Source organism: Brassica napus, chromosome A7 (assembly GCF_020379485.1).
Source record: "Brassica napus cultivar Da-Ae chromosome A7, Da-Ae, whole genome shotgun sequence".
NCBI lineage: Eukaryota > Viridiplantae > Streptophyta > Magnoliopsida > Brassicales > Brassicaceae > Brassica > Brassica napus.
Genome location: NC_063440.1, coordinates 27,572,660 through 27,589,923, shown reverse-complemented (window position 1 = coordinate 27,589,923; position 17,264 = coordinate 27,572,660). Strand labels below are relative to the sequence as shown.

The window sequence follows — 17,264 nt, the reverse complement described above, 5'->3', positions numbered from 1 at the left end:
CGGGTCCAAAAAAATCCCAAATAGGTTATCTTCTCTGGACCTGAACTAAACCTATATTTCTGGGTCGGTTCGGTTTTTTTTTATCCGGATATAATTTTCATGCGTAAAAGAAATTTACGTAAAAGTGTACATATAAAATATCAAATAAACTAATTCATAGATTATATAACCGTTAAAAATTGTATTTTCGATATAATAAGACTTTGTATTATAATATAATCCAAAAAACCCGCGCTTTCTAAGCGCGGGTCAAAATCTAGTAAAACTTTATTTTTACAACTTGGAATTTTATAGAGCATAATTGGAATATAATAAAATTAGATTTTTTTTTCTCAAAAAATATAGCAGTAAAATTTTTCTATAGCACTGATATTAGTTTTTTTTAAGAAACTGAATACTTTGACTTAGAAAACGAAATAATTTGTGGAACAGTAGTCAGCAAGAATAATAATTAAGATTTGATATCCTTACTTTTGGTTGTGGGTGAAAGTAGTCCTTTATTTTCTTTTAAATTTTGTTGGCTATCTTTTGGTTGAGGAAGAGAAATTACAAAAAAAAAACTATATATTAAAAAAAGGAATTTAAAAGGTGAAAAAAGGGAGAACAAATTCCCTCCAAATGATTGGGCCATAAACCATAGAAGGCTGCCCCTCCTCCTCCTCCTCCTTGCATACTCTCTCTATTTCTCTCTCTCTCAGCCAAACACACACACACACACACACTCTCCTACACAAACCTTTCACACGATCTCCATCGATCTCTGCTGGTGACTCCATCGCTTTCGTCTCTCTCTCTCTCTATCAACAAAGCTTTTGTTGCTTTCTCTGGCGGCTGCTTCCTTCCTCGATCTAGGTTAGTTTTTTTCCCTCGCTGATCTCATCTCATTACAAGCAGTTTCCGCTTACGTTATTTGACTTTGATGTGCTTAACCTAGTTTTTTCCCCTTAACAGTTGTTATTAGGGTTTCGTGGTTCTACATAACTGGTGATCATCGATTGATTTCTCATGATTTGTTTTTCGATCTTGTTTGTTTGATCTCTCGTCTCTGATTCTGATGAGATCTTTTAGTTGTTGATATGATTGGATTTATAGAGATTTACTCTGTTTCTTGAATCATGATTGAACTGAAATAAGCATAAGAGGAGTCAGCGCAAGTTTCTTGAATGTACCCTTCCGTTATCTGAACCATAAGTGATTGAAACTTGATGTGAAGTAGTTGGATTCTAGACATTCATGCTATGAAAACATCATCACTCATATAACTAAGAAAGTTATTGTGCCATATAACTAACTTATTGAAGTTGAAGTAGTCTTAAGATAAACTCGATAATATTATATTGGCTGGTGTCTTGTTTCCTGATTAAGGTGCTTTACAAAACCTTTAGTTTATTGAAAAGAACATAAATAGCATTTAAAAAATTCAAGGATGCTTTTCTTTTTGCAAGATCCAAAAAAGGATAATAATGATGATAATGATCTGTGTTGTTTGGTTCATGAGTTTAAAACTTTCTAATCTCAACTTCTAATTGGATAATATCTTCTTCTATATATGAACCCATCCATGACTAAAAAAACTCGTTTGCATGTACTCTCCTTTTCATATATCACTCCAATACTTAAAACAGACCATTTTAGAGGGAAATCATAAACTTTTTGTGTGCGTGATGAATGGTCCATCTTTTTCAACTTTGTTCTAAATTTAACACAATCTTTGGTGGGGTCCTTAGTGATTGTGGATTCCGTGTCTACTTGAATAAGTCACTGCTTTATGACTGCAGTCTTCACGGGAAAAAGCAATCTTAATGCATTTCTCATACCTGTATTCTAGTTTGAAAATGGTTGATATATACAGTGCCACTTGGTTACAGGATAGTCTTTAAACGTTAGTACAAGTGCAAGGTATGTGACAGATTCTTGTTTACTAGTCCTGGGGGTGTCTAGTGTTTTTTTTTGTTGGTTATTTCTCCTTTTATTTATCTCACTCACATGTTTTGTAGGGTTATACAACTTTAACTACTAGACTTTCAACTATATTTTTTTTTTTCAAATAATAGGACATATATACTGTACATATATCAATAGCCAAAGCAAAAGTGAGATCAGCAAAATCGTATAATTTTTTTAATCGTAAATATATGATGCTTAGATTTGCTGTCTTATTAGGTGGACCACCAGTTTGTTATACTTTCTTTATCCTTGGTTGCCTTTTGTTAAATATATGATGCTTAGATTTACCGACACATATTATTGGACGCATATCGTATGTTGTTATCCACGCACACACAATATAAACATATACTAAGTCGTCTTCTTCTTCTTCTACCATATTAAAGGAACATCGTGTCCTCATGCTTGTGTTGTTGGCTTGGGACATCATGTGACTTTCTTTTCTCCTTCCAAAGTCAATATATGAACAGTAGTAACACAGAAAAAAAACGAATAATGTTTTTTTTCTCTTATGTGTTCATTGTTTTCCATTGTGCATATCATTCAAATGTTTGACATTGTTATAACTATGCAAGAGAGTGTGCTGTAGAAAGTCAGGTGTCGATTTTACTCTTTTAATAGCCACACTTGGGGTCAGTGCTATGCAAAGAAAACACTTTCTGTCTTCTGACTTAAAGCATCTGATTCCTTTTTTTTTTTCTGGTGTTAAACTATGCAAGAGTTTTGCTTGAGAGTCCTCTCTCTTCTAAACATTTCTTGAAACATAGTTTTTTTATTTGGTTTCTTTTCCTCTTTTGCATAATTTTGATTTGACTTGTTACTGTTAGTGGTTCAAAACTAGACTGAATACGATATATGTGGGGTTTTATCTTTCAGACTGTCTGTGGCTACCAAGTCTAACTCTTTTTTTCCACACCCTATATCTAGAATTTCTAACCCAATGTATATTGGGTTAATAAGTCCATATATAAATATATATATATATATAAAAGTTACAAAAAATAAAATAAAATAACGCCATATATAAATGACTTCTTGGGTTAATAATACAAAATAATAATAAAAATATTTATTTCGTTCCACAAAAATAAATATTTTGAGATTTGTATGTATTCTACAAATACAAATTCTATATTTTTAATAAATGTTTTTGTTTGTTTATCTAAGTTACTAAATATAATACTATTTTTTTAGAAAAAAAATAGAATATTATAAATTATTTGATATCATAATTTTTTTTTACAATATATATGAATAAATTTTTTATAGTTTGTGAAACGAATTACTTACATAAATAAGCTTAAATAAAAAAGCTTGGTCAGGCGGAGGAGGAGCGGCTCTAGGATCCGGATAGGCGAAGGGACCCACAGAGCTATATGTAGGAGACGATTAATCCCTTCATTAATAATTACGTCATCTCATCTTTGAAAAAACCTAGTTCTTACGTCATCTCGTGATTGCTAAGTGTGTATGCGTGTGATCTTTCTTTGCTCTTCACCGGCGGTGTCAATATAATTGATTTAGTTCTTGGCGGATTATAGGAAGATTTTTCTAGACTTTATTTTATTTTTGGGTAATGAGTGGTGAAAAGAAGAGAAGATAGATTAAAGTCTTTGGTGTCTTTTTTCAGACAAGAATCTTTTTTGGTGTAATTAACACTTGCATGGCTGTGAAGACTCTGTGTAGTCTGTAAAGCTTACACGAGGATTTTGTTGCTCCCCTCTCTCTGTGATAATATCTCTCCCACCGTTCCCTTTCTAGCTTCTCACCATCTGTTTCTTTTGGCTCTATTTACTTACCATCTCTCTCGATGATAACGACTTGAAACCCACCTCAAGAAAGTTTTTTTTTATTATATATATATATCCTCAAATTAAGCCTTTTGTCTCGTGTATAAGGATCACTGGTCCTTTTTTCTTTTGAGTGGCTGTGAAGATGTGTGATTCATGTGCCCTTCCTGGTTAGTATTGTGTATTTTTTTTCCATGTTTCTTGCTTCTGTTTCCAAGTTCTTGGCCTTTCACAACCTTGTCTTCAGTGTTTGACACTATCTTGTGTTTGTTTTGTTCTTTGCCTTTTGCTATAACTTTAGAGATGCTTATTCCTTTGCCTGATGGCTTCTTTTACATTCAGTGTATGGTGAATTGACAGTGACATTTCAAGTCTTTTTCTTATTATGTTTTGGTTTCTTAATGTGGCCTAACAATATAATGCAGGTTACTCTCTGGATTGAAACTGAGCTTCTTTAGGTTCTGTTTTGGTGTGAGCGTATGCCTGGGAACAAGTACAACCTCAGTTCTTCTCACATCCCACTCTCTCGGACAGAACGGCTCTTGAGAGAAAGAGAGCTTAGAGAGAAGAGGAGGAGCAACCGTGCTCTCAACCCTAATGACAATCCTGACAACTCTGAGAACGACCTGCGTTTAGAAGGTGACAGTTCAAGGCAACAATATGTTGAGCAGTACCTGGAAGGTGCTGCTGCTGCTATGGCCCACGATGATGTGTGTGAGAGGCAAGAAGTAAGGCCTTACAACAGGCAACGGCTCCTTGTGGTGGCTAACAGGCTCCCTGTTTCTGCTGTGAGAAGAGGTGAAGATTCATGGTCTTTAGAGATCAGTGCTGGTGGTCTAGTTAGTGCTCTCCTAGGTAAGGGACTCACTTAGCATCATTCTTGAACCAAACATAAGGCTGATGACATTATAAAACTATGTCGTTTTTGAAGGTGTGAAGGAGTTTGAGGCCAGATGGATTGGATGGGCTGGTGTTAATGTGCCTGATGAGGTTGGTCAGAAGGCACTTACCAAAGCTTTAGCTGAGAAGGTAACATTGTAATCTCTTTTTTTTTACCAATAACTAGTTTCATTAAAATTAATTAATTTTAAAAATAATTTGTTTTCTTCTATTGATCAGCACATTTTTCATTCTATTTTATTTTATTGTTGAAATAGTGTGTAAAATTGTCTTATTGTTTTGTTGAAATAAAATTATCTTACATAAAGAGAGGATGAGAAGTAAACAAGAAAGTTTTCTTTATTGTTGAAATAGTGTGTAAAGTAGAATGAAAATACGGTGATTTATAGAAGAAAATAAATGTAATTTTAAATTAATAGTTTTAATTACTGATAAGCAAAAAAAATTAAGACAATGAGAATGATCTTGTGTATACTTAGGAGTCTTATGTTGTTTCAACTTTTGCAGAGGTGTATACCTGTGTTCCTTGATGAAGAGATTGTGCATCAGTACTACAACGGTTACTGCAACAACATCCTATGGCCTCTGTTTCACTACCTTGGACTTCCACAAGAAGACCGTCTTGCCACAACGAGAAGCTTCCAGTCTCAGTTCACTGCCTACAAGAAAGCAAACCAAATGTTTGCTGATGTTGTCAACGAGCATTATGAAGAAGGAGATGTCGTCTGGTGCCATGATTACCATCTCATGTTCCTTCCTAAATGTCTTAAAGAGTACAACAGTAAGATGAAAGTTGGATGGTTTCTCCACACACCGTTCCCTTCTTCTGAGATACACAGGACGCTTCCTTCAAGATCTGAGCTGCTTAGATCAGTTCTTGCTGCTGATTTAGTAGGGTAAAGTCTCTACTTGATGACTCTAGTTATTACTAGTGGTTATGAGAGATTAAATATCTATGTGTTGTTGTATATTTTTTTTCAGGTTTCATACGTATGACTATGCAAGACACTTTGTGAGTGCGTGCACTCGGATACTTGGGCTTGAAGGAACACCTGAGGGTGTTGAGGATCAAGGCAGGCTCACTCGAGTTGCAGCTGTATGTCCATTTCATTTAAATAACACCTTGTCCTTTTTGGAAGCCTTTGTCACAGTGTTTTTTTTTTTTCTTTTTGTGTTTGGGTTTCAGTTTCCAATAGGTATAGATTCTGAGAGGTTTATAAGAGCACTTGAAGTCCCTGACGTGATACAACACATGAAGGAGTTGAAAGAACGGTTTGCTGGCAGAAAGGTATGGTTTATGGAAGCTCTTCTGAGGCAAAGTCAATGGAAGTGTTACATAGTAATTTTTTATCCTTGTATTGACAGGTGATGTTAGGTGTTGATCGGCTTGATATGATCAAAGGGATTCCACAAAAGATTCTTGCGTTTGAAAAGTTTCTTGAGGAGAACGCAAGCTGGCGTGATAAAGTGGTGTTACTGCAAATTGCAGTGCCAACAAGAACAGATGTCTCTGAATGTAAGCTTTTCTTGATTTCTTGGACTCTGTCTTTGCATAGTAAATAGCTCTCCTCAAATGGAGTTGATTAGCTTCACTCATGAAACGTAGCTAATGGATGAACTTGTGGGTGTTTTGTTACAGATCAAAAACTCACAAGCCAAGTTCATGAGATTGTTGGACGCATTAATGGTCGTTTTGGGACACTGACTCAAGTTCCAATACATCACCTGGTCTGTTTTCTCCTCTACATGCTTTGTTAACGATCTTGTGTTTATACTGTTGAATGTTAGACTTCTACGGCTGTTAGTAGAGTGTTCTTGATGGTACCATGGATAATTAAAAGATTATCTGCATCATGCTATATATATTTGGTGTTCTAGATCTTATATAATTTGAACATGCAATTCTGAGATAATGCTGATAAAATTCTTATTGTTACTGTCAGGATCGTTCTCTGGACTTTTATGCTTTATGTGCACTTTATGCCGTCACAGGTAAATGGTCTATTTACTTGTTGGTATGGTTACAGTTTTGTATGGTTTGTTACTTTCTTTTCATCTGATTAGTTTCTTTTCATCAGATGTTGCACTTGTCACATCTCTGAGAGATGGGATGAACCTTGTCAGTTACGAGTTTGTTGCTTGCCAAGAGGCTAAAAAGGGCGTCCTCATTCTCAGTGAAGTAATAACTCTTAACAATGCTTTAATTTTAAGAGAACAAAGTTTTTTTTTTTTTAATGTTGCATTTTGTTATACAGTTTGCAGGAGCTGCACAGTCTCTAGGTGCTGGAGCCATTCTTGTGAATCCTTGGAACATTACAGAAGTTGCTGCCTCCATTGGTCAAGCCTTAAACATGTCACCTGAAGAAAGAGAGAAAAGACATCGCCATAACTTTCATCATGTCAAAACTCACACCGCTCAAGAATGGGCTGAAACTTTTGTGAGGTATATGCAAATCAAATAATGATCAATGAGATGATCCTTGTAAGCTATTGTAATGCTAACACTTTCAACAAATCTTCAGTGAACTAAATGATACTGTGATTGAGGCTCAACTAAGAATCAGCAAAGTCCCACCTGAGCTTCCACAGGATGATGCTATTCGCCGGTATTCGAAGTCCACCAACAGACTACTAATCCTGGTAACTTTTTATAGAAAACTAAGGTTCATGTTATGAGGTCACTTTCTCTTTGTAACATTGAAAAAACATTTCAGGGTTTCAATGCAACACTGACTGAGCCAGTGGATAACCAAGGGAGAAGAGGTGATCAGATAAAGGAGATGGATCTTAACTTACACCCAGAGCTAAAAGGACCGTTAAAGGCACTATGCAGTGATCCAAGTACAACTATAGTTGTCCTAAGCGGAAGCAGCAGAAGCGTTTTGGACAAAGTATGTATCTCTCTATTGTTCTTTCCTTTTCTTGTTGTAACACTTTCACTTACTGACTTGGTTCTTTACATTAAAATCAGAACTTTGGAGAGTATGATATGTGGTTGGCAGCAGAGAATGGGATGTTCCTAAGGCTTACAAATGGAGAGTGGATGACTACAATGCCAGAACACTTGAACATGGAATGGGTTGATAGCGTTAAGGTAATAAGATACCTTAGTCCAGACAAAACTTATTTAAACTCAATCTGAGTTCTGTTTTCTTTCTTTTTATTTATAGCATGTTTTCAAGTACTTCACTGAGAGAACACCAAGGTCACACTTTGAAACAAGAGATACTTCTCTTATATGGAACTACAAATATGCAGGTAACTACTACTCCTATTGGTTCTGCCTTACATTAATCATTCACATTGTTTTAAAAATCGGTATAATCAATAATTCTCTATAAAACATCTTATTTGATTTCTTGAACATTGATCATTCAACAAAGACTAACTCATTTCTCATTGCAGATATTGAATTTGGGAGGCTTCAAGCAAGAGACCTGTTACAACACTTATGGACAGGACCAATCTCTAATGCATCAGTCGATGTCGTCCAAGGAAGCCGCTCTGTTGAAGTCCGTGCGGTAGGCGTGACCAAGGGAGCTGCAATAGATCGCATTCTAGGAGAGATAGTGCATAGCAAGTCAATGACCACACCCATAGACTACGTCTTGTGCATTGGTCATTTCTTGGGGAAGGACGAAGATGTCTACACCTTCTTTGAACCAGAACTGCCATCAGACATCATCCCAGCCATCGCACGGTCCAGACCATCATCTGATAGTGGCGGAACCAGATCATCATCAGGAGGAGGAGACAGAAGACCGCCTTCAAAGTCAACACACCACAACAACAACAACAGCAAAAGCAGTTCAAAATCTTCCTCCTCTAACTCTAACCACCACAACAACAAGGCCTCTTCACAGAGATCTCTTCAGACAGCAAAAAGCGGTTCCAACAACCATAGCTTAGGGAACTCAAGACGTCCTTCGCCAGAGAAGATCTCATGGAACGTCCTTGACCTTAAAGGAGAGAACTACTTCTCTTGTGCGGTTGGTCGCACACGCACCAGTGCTAGATACCTCCTTGGCTCTCCTGATGATGTTGTTTGCTTCCTTGAGAAGCTCGCCGACACGCCAGCGCCTAACTCATCTTAGATTTCTAGACTGTCTGAACTGTGAGAGTTCTTGTAACCCCAATAAGTAACCATTACCAGACTCTTTTTTAGTGGTTTTGATTCTAATCTAATAAAGAGTAGATCAAGTGATGAAAAAAAATATATAGAATAATCGAACTATAACAAGAAACAATAAACAAAACATATAGAAGATATTATTAATGATTCTAATGAAGAATTTCAACCCTTTTCTCTCTTTCAAAACCAATGGTGTGTTGAATAAACAGTATGAATAAAAAAATAAATCTCTATTACATAGAATAATCAAACTATAACACACCCTTAAAGAAAAGCTAGTGATAGTAGTAAGGGTGATCAAACAATATAACAAGAAACAATAAACAAAACATATAGTAGATATTATTAGTGATTAATCTAATGAAGAATCACAACCCTTTTCTCTCATTCAAGTCTTCTTGTTTGGCTCAAACGCATACTTGATCAAAGACTCCTTGATGGAGAGTAGCTCAGGGAACTCTTTCTTGAGCTTAGAAGCATCCATCTCGTTGTTACTTCTTGGAGCCACAATGACTTTAGCTTGCTCCTCTAATGTGAAGTTTGCCCATTTGAACTCAGGGTTGATGTAGTCTCTGTACATCTCTAGGATCTCGTTGTGACTCACCACACCTGGATTTGTGAAGTTCCAGATCCCTTTCAAGTTTCTCTTGGCCATCTCGATGGAGATTGGTAAGAGCTCGTCCAACACTGTCATGCTGTTTGGGATGTTGACTACTTTGTTGTACCTTGAGATCTTGGTGATGAAGTTGCGCGGGTTGTTTAGATCTGAAGAGATTGGCATCCTTACCCTCAATGTGCATACGTTGTCATACTCCTTTAGCAGCTCCTCTACCTGCAAGCAAGACACATTCATAACAAAGAATTAACAAATATAAGAGTTTTGTGCTAAAAACCGGATTTGAGTAAAACCGGAAAACTTAGTCAAAACCGGCCAAACTCGCTAAAACTAGTTATTCGGTTCGATATTAGAACCCGGTTTTCTCAAATTCAAGTTAAAAAAAAATTAAAAAAAGTTGCAAATGTTAGAAAGATTTCATAAATATCATATTGTTTTTAATATCTATCTAAATAAATTAGTTTTCATAATATTTTTGTATTATTTTTGAAGTTTTTATTTTATTTTCATATCCAGTTGAACTTCATCATAAGAGACACATTCATGACAGAGCAAGAGAGAGTTAGTTACCATGGCTTTGGTTTTTGAGTAGAAGGAGCCAGTGAAGTTGGGAGTGTCTTCCTCCTTGAACCCAATCCCCGAACCTTCAGGATGCTTCTCATCATACTCAAATATACAACCAGTAGCGAAGTTCATCATGAGAAGCCCATGCTCTCTGCAGACATCAGCTAGAGTCAAAGTCCCAGCTACATTAGCACGGATAGTCTCTGTCTTGTGAGACTCACACCAGTCAACATTAGGTCTCCCAGTCACACCAGCCGAGTTGAAAACATGAGTCGGCTTAACACTCATAACATCCTGCAAAAGAGAAGCTCTATCCTCCAACCTCCCTTTCCCATACTCATAAGCAATCCCTTGCTTCTCACATAGCTTCCCAAGCAGACCACCAATCCATCCGGTTTTACCATATATCAAGAACTTGAGAGAAGGCTTCTGCGGCGTGCTGGTACTGCTCCTTGTGCTTGGAACCACCATGTGGGTTTGACTCGGCTTGTCAGACACCGAAGCTGCTGAAGAAATCTCATCTGATCCATCGAAATGTCGCCCACCGGGCATCATCAGCATCCTCGGATGAGGAAGCAAAGCTCCAGAGACATCACCCCACCACTCAGGGTTCTGAGTATACCAATCCATAGTCTTCTTTAACCCTTCCTCCCACGTAGTCCTCTCCGACCACCCCAGCTTCTTCAGCTTCTCATCGTCAAGAAAGTACCTCTGATCATTAAAAGGCCGGTTCTCAACAAACTTAATACTCGCCTCAGGGTCCATGCCAAAGAGCTTGCAAACATCTCTAGCCACATCGTTCACTCTCCTCTCCTTCTTAGTCCCAATGTTATAAACATGCCCAACCTCACCCTTGTGGAGAATCACCTCAAAGGCCTCAGCAACGTCCTCACAGTAAAGATAACTCCTCACGTTCGACCCATCTCCGTGAATCGGAAGAACCTTCCCTCCCATTGCCAGCAAAATAAACTTCGGAATCAGCTTCTCAGGAAACTGATTCGGCCCATAAACATTGTTCCCACGAGTAGTAATAACTGGCAAACCATAAGATCGCCCATACGCCATCACAAGCATCTCCGCGCCAGCCTTGGTCGCAGAGTAAGGGTTCGTGGGGAGAAGCTGAGAGGCCTCGTGGTTACCCACGAGCGCATCCTCGTCAGTCTCCCCGTAAACCTCGTCGGTACTCACGTGGATAAACCTCCGTACCTGGCCTGTCACCTTACAGGCCTCGAGGAGGACGTGGGTACCGTAGATGTTGTTCTTGGTGAACTCGAAGCTGTTGCCGAAGGAGTTGTCGACGTGGGTCTGAGCGGCGAAGTGCATGATGGTGTCGATGCCTTCGGTGATGAGGAGGTGGTTGACGAGGTCGGCGCTGGCGATGTCTCCTTTCACGAACTTGAAGCTGGGGGAGTTTTTCGAAGGGTTAAGGTTCTTGAGGTTGGAGCAGTAGTCGAGCTTGTCGAGGACCACGATCTTGTAGTGAGGGTAGGTTCGGATGAGCCTGTTCGCCACGTGGGAGGCGATGAAACCGGCGGCTCCGGTTATGAGAATGTTCTTGGGCGTGTAAGAAGCCATCTAGACAATAACAACAACAACAACAACAAAGAAACGGACTTTCATGCGTTATTACAATATAAAAACGAAACCTTAGATGTTAGATCCAGATCTAACTAAAAACATCAAAAGCTATAGAGAGTTTATGAAGGTTTAGATCTAATGACGGTGAGAGATAACTATATAAAGTAAGAAACTTTAGAAATGAAACGTTACATACCTCTCTGAGAAATTTTGGGATCTTTGTGACGATCAAAGACCACAGACAAGACTCATTTGAGAGGGAAGAAGAAGACTGGAGGAGTTGTTTATATACAGATTAAAGTTACGAAAATGCCCTCTGATTGCTCTGTTATTTACATAAGCGGGGTAGTATAGTAGGTTCACGGCTTGAGACGCGTGTTTTGAGATCGCGCGTTTGGTTAAGACATTAACTTCGCATGTTGTTAAGTTACTGCTAGTGTTAATTACTGATTGATTCTTGTCTTAATTTTTGATTTAGACAATCTGCTTTAATAATTAAAAAAATTGGATATAATATAAAATTATATATATTAAAAATAGCTTTTTATATTCATAAAATTTATATATCAAAATATTATTATTGACTATATATATATTAAATAAAGTTAACCAATTTTTTTTTAATTTTTATTAAAATAGTTTAAAAATCTAAAATTATATATAGTTATTTTTCCGATCTTATTTATACAAATTAATAAATTCACAACACAAATAGAAATGGTTTATGTTAATAATTTTTGGTGGTATAAATTACTAGTTGATTAGTCTCTATGTTTTAAAATAGTCTAGTTTTTAGAAGAAAAAAAAGTAATTTTAAAATAATTTTTATATTTTTTATTAGATAATAATGATACAATGTAAATTTTAAAAATTAATTGTATTAATTTCATATTGGCTCAAAATGGTAAGAAATAATTAATCAGAATATATATATATATATATATATAATTAAATTTAAAATGTTTTATTAATGTATGTGAAAGTTATCATTTTGAAACATATGGAATATAATCTAAATTTTGATTTAGACAATCTGAATTTAATTTGAAAAAAAATCTGAATTGGGATATAAATTTATGAGATAAGGACAATGCGTTTGCGTTTACGTCTGAGCTAGTAGTAGGTACCATTTTATATGGCTCTCAAAGTTTTGAAACTCTTATTAAATACGTTATACCAAAATAAGGACTGTTTCGTAATTTGACATGGCAATTGAATTCGTATTGATAGTAATACTAAATTTCGATATGCAATCATTCAATGCAGTAGCCCATATGCAGAGATCAATCAGATCACCGACACATTCAATTATGGTCACTTGTGACTGAATTAAACTAAGAGAATATACCAATTTTTATTTGATTTTATGTTGTTCGTTAAACATTTAAAGCGCGCTTATAATACGAAAGGGAACGATTTCTGCAAAACTAGTTTAAGCTGGGTACAGCAGAGAAATAAGTTTTACACAGGGACCATTTTTGTAAAAACCAAACGTGGTAAGATCACGTGATGGCACGTGAGTAGGTTTCTTCGTCTTCTTCGTTGCTCCGATCAGAGAATCGAATCGCCGACGACGGAGAAAAAAAAATGGCCTCCTCCGTGGTTTCTCTCTCTCTGACAACGCCATTGAAAGCGAACTCCTTTAGCAAGTACAATCTCACTCGGCTGCCTTCTCTACGTCGCATCTCTTGCTGCTCAACTCGCGAGTTTACTCTCAAATCGCGTTTGGCTCTTCCTGCTACGTGTAAGCAGCGGCGAAGCGTTGAGCTTTTGACTCGCTGCGGCGTTTCGTCGAACGACTTCCCCGCTGAGAAAGAGAAAAAGAGGAGCTTTGGGGAGTGGGTCGAGTTTCTGGGAGAGGCGGTGTCGACGGCGTTTCCGGTGTGGGTTTCTCTCGGGTGCTTGCTGGGGCTGGTGAAGCCGAGTGCTTTCAATTGGGTCACTCCTGATTTGACCATTATAGGTCTTACCATCACGATGCTGGGGATGGGGATGACTTTGACTCTCGATGATCTTCGCGGCGCGTTGAAGATGCCCAAAGAGCTCTTCGCCGGCTTTGTGTTGCAGTACTCGGTATGGTTTGTCTCTCGCAATGCTCTAATCATCATTGTCTCTTGATGGAATGTATAAGTTATAGAGAAAGATGAGATCTTTAAGGAACCAGTGTTGGTATCTGTTGATAGTTTTTGTTAGGTTTGGTAACATAATGTTGTTGAGTAGTTTGTGGCCTTGCTTTGAGGTCATAATCTTGGTGGTTCAAGTGAATTAATCAATGCATGATCCAGATTCTTGATGTTATGATTAACTCTTAGAGTTGCAGCTAGCTGTTTTTTTTTTGTAATTACCAGTTATTTGGGTTGAAATGGTAGTATTAGAGCTTGGATAAGGTCATAACTTGCTTTGGAATTGTGTTGCAGGTCATGCCATTATCATCATTGACCCTTGTTGGGAATCTATAAGTTATAGAAAAAGTTAGAATGGAAATAAGGAAAGATGAGATCTTTAAGGGACCAGTGTTGTTATTTGATAAACATAATCTCGTGGAGTAGTTTTTGACCTTGCTTGAGCTCATGATCTTGGTGGTTTAAGCGAGTTAATCAATGCATGATTGTGCTTGACCTAGCCTTTTTGTAATTACCACTTCTTTGTGTTGAAATGGTAGTACTAGAGCTTGGATAATGTCCATAACTTGCTGAGGAATCATGTTGCAGGTCATGCCATTATCAGCATTTCTAGTGAGCAAACTCTTGAACTTGCCATCACATTATGCAGCCGGTCTCATATTGGTTGGTTGCTGTCCAGGCGGTAAAAACCACTTTCTTTACTTGATTTGAGTTTTAGAACATTCTGATCCATTAATGATGTGCTCTGATGCTTTCTCATTTGTTTAAGGTACGGCAAGTAACATTGTCACTTACATTGCACGGTGCGTAAATTATTTTAATTTTGGTTCCATATGTTTCAGAACAACTGTGTAATCTGATTTTTTTTTGTTCACGTTATAGTGGGAATGTTGCACTATCGGTGTTGATGACAGCAGCTAGTACTCTTTCAGCTGTGGTTAGTTTCATCTGTTTTGCCATACTTCTTCTAGATTAAGGCATCATAAATACTCTCTCCGTAAATTTTTGTTTCGAAATAAGTTTTGTTTAGAATTTCAATGCAAAATTTATTAACATTATCCTCCAATTCCGATTGGTTGAAATATGTTTAGGTGTATAGGTAATGATATTTTTATTTTGAAAATATGCAAAATTAAATAGTTTCTTAATTTTTGTGCATGCATGATGACAAATTAAATGAAACTGAGGGAGTAATAATCTTTGTCTCCATGCCGTTTTCTAGATCATGACGCCGCTTCTTACAGCTAAGCTAGCCAAACAATACGTCGCAGTAGATGCTCTTGGATTAGTAAAGTCAACACTACAGGTTTGGTTGGTTCAAGCTAGTTTCTATGTTTGCAAGTTTGGATTAACTAGCCCTTCATGTCACAGGTGGTTCTTCTCCCAGTGTTGGCTGGTGCGTTTATGAACCAATACTTCCAAAGAGTGGTGAAGTTTGTTACTCCTCTCATGGCTCCAATCGCGGTTGGAACGGTCGCGATTCTCTGCGGGACTGCGATTGGTCAGAACGCCTCTGCCATACTCGCTTCAGGGAAACAAGTGGTCATGGCTTGTGTCCTTCTTCACCTCTCTGGATTTCTCTTTGGCTATCTGTTCTCGAGGTTACTCAGAATCGATGTGGCTTCGTCAAGAACTGTCTCTATCGAAGTTGGCATGCAGGTAAGGCACAGTTTGTGAGTAAACCAGCTGTCTATAACTGAATCTCAACTGAAGCTTTTTTTGTGTAATGGTGAAGAACTCGGTGCTTGGACTTGTTCTAGCGGCAGAGCATTTTGGGAACCCGCTCACTGCAGTACCGTGTGCTGTTTCTAGCGTCTGTCACTCCATCATCGGTAGCGTCTTGGCTGGTGTCTGGAGACGCAGTGCTCCAAAACAGCTTGAAGACTGAGTCAGGACCGGTTTAGTTAAGTTTGTTGAACAAAAAAGGTTTGGTCTTGTTGTAGACTTGTGAGTGATGCGCTTTTTTTGAAAAGGCTATTATGTAATAACAACACATGTTAAGGGTAATTTTGGAAATTTAAAGTCATCTTCTCCAAATCAATTTTCTTTTCCCTTCCTGTCTGACTTGACTTCAGTTTCTTTGTTTGGTTTCTTGCTGATAATTTGGTTGTTGGGTGGATCAAAAGTTCCAAGCTTTGTACCTTTGTTTCTTTGTTTTCGTTGCTTTGTGTGGTAGAAACTCTATGGAAGCAGAAGGAGAAACACAGTGGAGCTCTCTGCTAGTACCTTCTGTTCTAGAGATCGCCAAAGAGAACACTGTTCCTCCGAGGTACCTTCGTTCTGAACAAGACAAAACAGAGACTTTAGATGATTCTTGCCTAAGCTCAAAGCTCCCAGTTATCGACATGCAGCGCTTGTGTTCTGTTTCCGCCATGGATACCGAGCTAGAGAAGCTCGATCTCGCTTGCCAAGATTGGGGATTTTTCCAAGTAAAACTCTCTTTCTAGTTCTTGAATCTTTGTATTTATATTTAAACTCTCTCTCTTTACTTGAATCTTTCAGCTAGTCAACCATGGAATAGATTCTTCTTTTCTTGAAAAGTTAGAGACAGAGGCTCAAGACCTCTTCAACCTCCCCATGGAAGAGAAGAAGAAACTCTGGCAGAGAAGCGGCGAGTTCGAAGGGTTCGGACAAGTCAACATAGTCTCCGAGGATCAGAAACTTGACTGGGGAGACATGTTCATCCTCACTACTCAACCAATTCCATCGCGCAAACCTCACTTGTTCTCCAAGTTACCTCCTTCTTTCAGAGAAACTGTGGAGACTTACTCCTCTCAAGTGAAGAGCATAGCCAAGATCCTCTTTGAGAAAATGGCGTGTGTTCTTGAGGTCAAGCGCGAAGAGATGGAAGATTTGTTTGGAGATGTTTGGCAATCTATAAAGATCAACTACTATCCTCCATGTCCACAGCCGGATCGAGTCATCGGTTTGACTCCACATTCAGACGCTGCAGGTCTCACGATTCTATTGCAGGTGAATCAAGTGGAAGGGCTTCAGATCAAGAAAGATAACAAATGGGTTGTGGTGAAACCGCTTCAAGATGCTTTAGTTGTTAATGTTGGCGAGATCTTAGAGGTAAGAGATGCAACTTATAACTCCTAAGATGCTTTTGCTTTAGTTGTTAATGTTTTGTTTATTTGTTAAAGATTATAACGAATGGGAGATATAAAAGCATCGAGCATAGAGTGATGGTGAATGCAGAGAAAGAGAGGTTATCTGTTGCTATGTTTCACAGTCCGGGGAAGGAGACGGTGATTGGTCCGGCAAAAAGTCTTGTGGATAACCACCAGCAGGAACGTTTGTTCAAAAGTATGAGTACACAAGAGTTCTTTGATGCCTTCTTTGCTCGGAAGCTCAATGGAAAATCACACCTTGATCTTATGACTTTGGACCCCTCATCATAAAAGCCATGTTTCCAACTAAAACCATATAGATCTTTCTTACAAGTCTGTCTCATATTGTAATAAAGAGAATCTTCTTCTTCTTCCTCTTGTCATTGAGAATTATACAAACTAAGGTTTTAAAAATCAGGCAAATCAATTATAACCAAAACAATTCTCTTAAAATCTGAATTAAATAGCTCAATCGGTTTAAATTATCATAATTCAGTTTAA

General features: G+C 37.8%; 4 protein-coding genes across 5 annotated transcripts; 3 read left to right on the top strand and 1 right to left on the bottom strand.

Annotated features, from left to right (window-relative positions):
• Nucleotides 1-598: 598 nt before the first annotated feature.
• On the top strand, nucleotides 599-8,851 carry LOC106354691 (alpha,alpha-trehalose-phosphate synthase [UDP-forming] 1). Of its 2 annotated transcripts, none has more exons than XM_013794694.3 (16): nucleotides 599-852; nucleotides 4,163-4,592; nucleotides 4,669-4,766; nucleotides 5,145-5,533; nucleotides 5,619-5,733; nucleotides 5,824-5,925; nucleotides 6,003-6,153; nucleotides 6,277-6,365; nucleotides 6,581-6,629; nucleotides 6,716-6,816; nucleotides 6,893-7,080; nucleotides 7,160-7,277; nucleotides 7,352-7,528; nucleotides 7,609-7,731; nucleotides 7,808-7,895; nucleotides 8,043-8,851. In XM_013794694.3, the coding sequence occupies exons 2-16, from the start codon at nucleotides 4,217-4,219 to the stop codon at nucleotides 8,729-8,731; spliced, it is 2,853 nt and encodes a 950-aa protein (XP_013650148.2). In that variant the 5' UTR covers nucleotides 599-852; nucleotides 4,163-4,216; the 3' UTR covers nucleotides 8,732-8,851. The 2 variants fall into 2 exon arrangements, with proteins under 2 accessions (XP_013650148.2, XP_013650149.2); XM_013794695.3 differs by lacking the exon at nucleotides 599-852 and adding an exon at nucleotides 3,489-3,907.
• A 113-nt stretch (nucleotides 8,852-8,964) lies between these two features.
• On the bottom strand, nucleotides 8,965-11,855 carry LOC106354693 (trifunctional UDP-glucose 4,6-dehydratase/UDP-4-keto-6-deoxy-D-glucose 3,5-epimerase/UDP-4-keto-L-rhamnose-reductase RHM1). The gene is made up of 3 exons (XM_048736388.1): nucleotides 11,724-11,855; nucleotides 9,956-11,524; nucleotides 8,965-9,601 (listed from the first exon to the last, which is right to left on the bottom strand). The coding sequence occupies exons 2-3, from the start codon at nucleotides 11,522-11,524 to the stop codon at nucleotides 9,158-9,160; spliced, it is 2,013 nt and encodes a 670-aa protein (XP_048592345.1). The 5' UTR covers nucleotides 11,724-11,855; the 3' UTR covers nucleotides 8,965-9,157.
• Nucleotides 11,856-12,810: 955 nt separating this feature from the next.
• LOC125576394 (probable sodium/metabolite cotransporter BASS1, chloroplastic) lies at nucleotides 12,811-15,687 on the top strand. The gene is made up of 7 exons (XM_048736389.1): nucleotides 12,811-13,600; nucleotides 14,239-14,332; nucleotides 14,420-14,453; nucleotides 14,533-14,587; nucleotides 14,873-14,956; nucleotides 15,022-15,309; nucleotides 15,386-15,687. The coding sequence occupies exons 1-7, from the start codon at nucleotides 13,115-13,117 to the stop codon at nucleotides 15,536-15,538; spliced, it is 1,194 nt and encodes a 397-aa protein (XP_048592346.1). The 5' UTR covers nucleotides 12,811-13,114; the 3' UTR covers nucleotides 15,539-15,687.
• LOC106354695 (protein SRG1-like) lies at nucleotides 15,667-17,133 on the top strand. The gene is made up of 3 exons (XM_013794699.3): nucleotides 15,667-16,079; nucleotides 16,153-16,725; nucleotides 16,797-17,133. Exons 1-3 carry the CDS (start codon nucleotides 15,834-15,836, stop codon nucleotides 17,052-17,054), a joined length of 1,077 nt encoding a protein of 358 aa, XP_013650153.2. The 5' UTR covers nucleotides 15,667-15,833; the 3' UTR covers nucleotides 17,055-17,133.
• The last annotated feature ends 131 nt before the right edge of the window (nucleotides 17,134-17,264 follow it).

What these genes read in the sequence shown, in the direction of transcription:
- LOC106354691 (XM_013794694.3), top strand. Translation starts at nt 4,217, where the DNA reads ATGCCTGGGAACAAGTACAACCTCAGTTCTTCTCACATCCCACTCTCT. An exon ending in CTTGCTGCTGATTTAGTAGG is followed by an intron (nt 5,534 to 5,618) that starts GTAAAGTCTCTA and finishes ATTTTTTTTCAG; the next exon opens with GTTTCATACGTATGACTATG. An exon ending in GGCTCACTCGAGTTGCAGCT is followed by an intron (nt 5,734 to 5,823) that starts GTATGTCCATTT and finishes TTTGGGTTTCAG; the next exon opens with TTTCCAATAGGTATAGATTC.
- LOC106354695 (XM_013794699.3), top strand. Translation starts at nt 15,834, where the DNA reads ATGGAAGCAGAAGGAGAAACACAGTGGAGCTCTCTGCTAGTACCTTCT. An exon ending in AAGATTGGGGATTTTTCCAA is followed by an intron (nt 16,080 to 16,152) that starts GTAAAACTCTCT and finishes TGAATCTTTCAG; the next exon opens with CTAGTCAACCATGGAATAGA. An exon ending in ATGTTGGCGAGATCTTAGAG is followed by an intron (nt 16,726 to 16,796) that starts GTAAGAGATGCA and finishes TATTTGTTAAAG; the next exon opens with ATTATAACGAATGGGAGATA.
- LOC106354693 (XM_048736388.1), bottom strand. Translation starts at nt 11,524, where the DNA reads ATGGCTTCTTACACGCCCAAGAACATTCTCATAACCGGAGCCGCCGGT. An exon ending in ACTCAAAAACCAAAGCCATG is followed by an intron (nt 9,602 to 9,955) that starts GTAACTAACTCT and finishes TCTTGCTTGCAG; the next exon opens with GTAGAGGAGCTGCTAAAGGA.
- LOC125576394 (XM_048736389.1), top strand. Translation starts at nt 13,115, where the DNA reads ATGGCCTCCTCCGTGGTTTCTCTCTCTCTGACAACGCCATTGAAAGCG. An exon ending in CTAGTACTCTTTCAGCTGTG is followed by an intron (nt 14,588 to 14,872) that starts GTTAGTTTCATC and finishes GCCGTTTTCTAG; the next exon opens with ATCATGACGCCGCTTCTTAC. An exon ending in CTATCGAAGTTGGCATGCAG is followed by an intron (nt 15,310 to 15,385) that starts GTAAGGCACAGT and finishes GTAATGGTGAAG; the next exon opens with AACTCGGTGCTTGGACTTGT.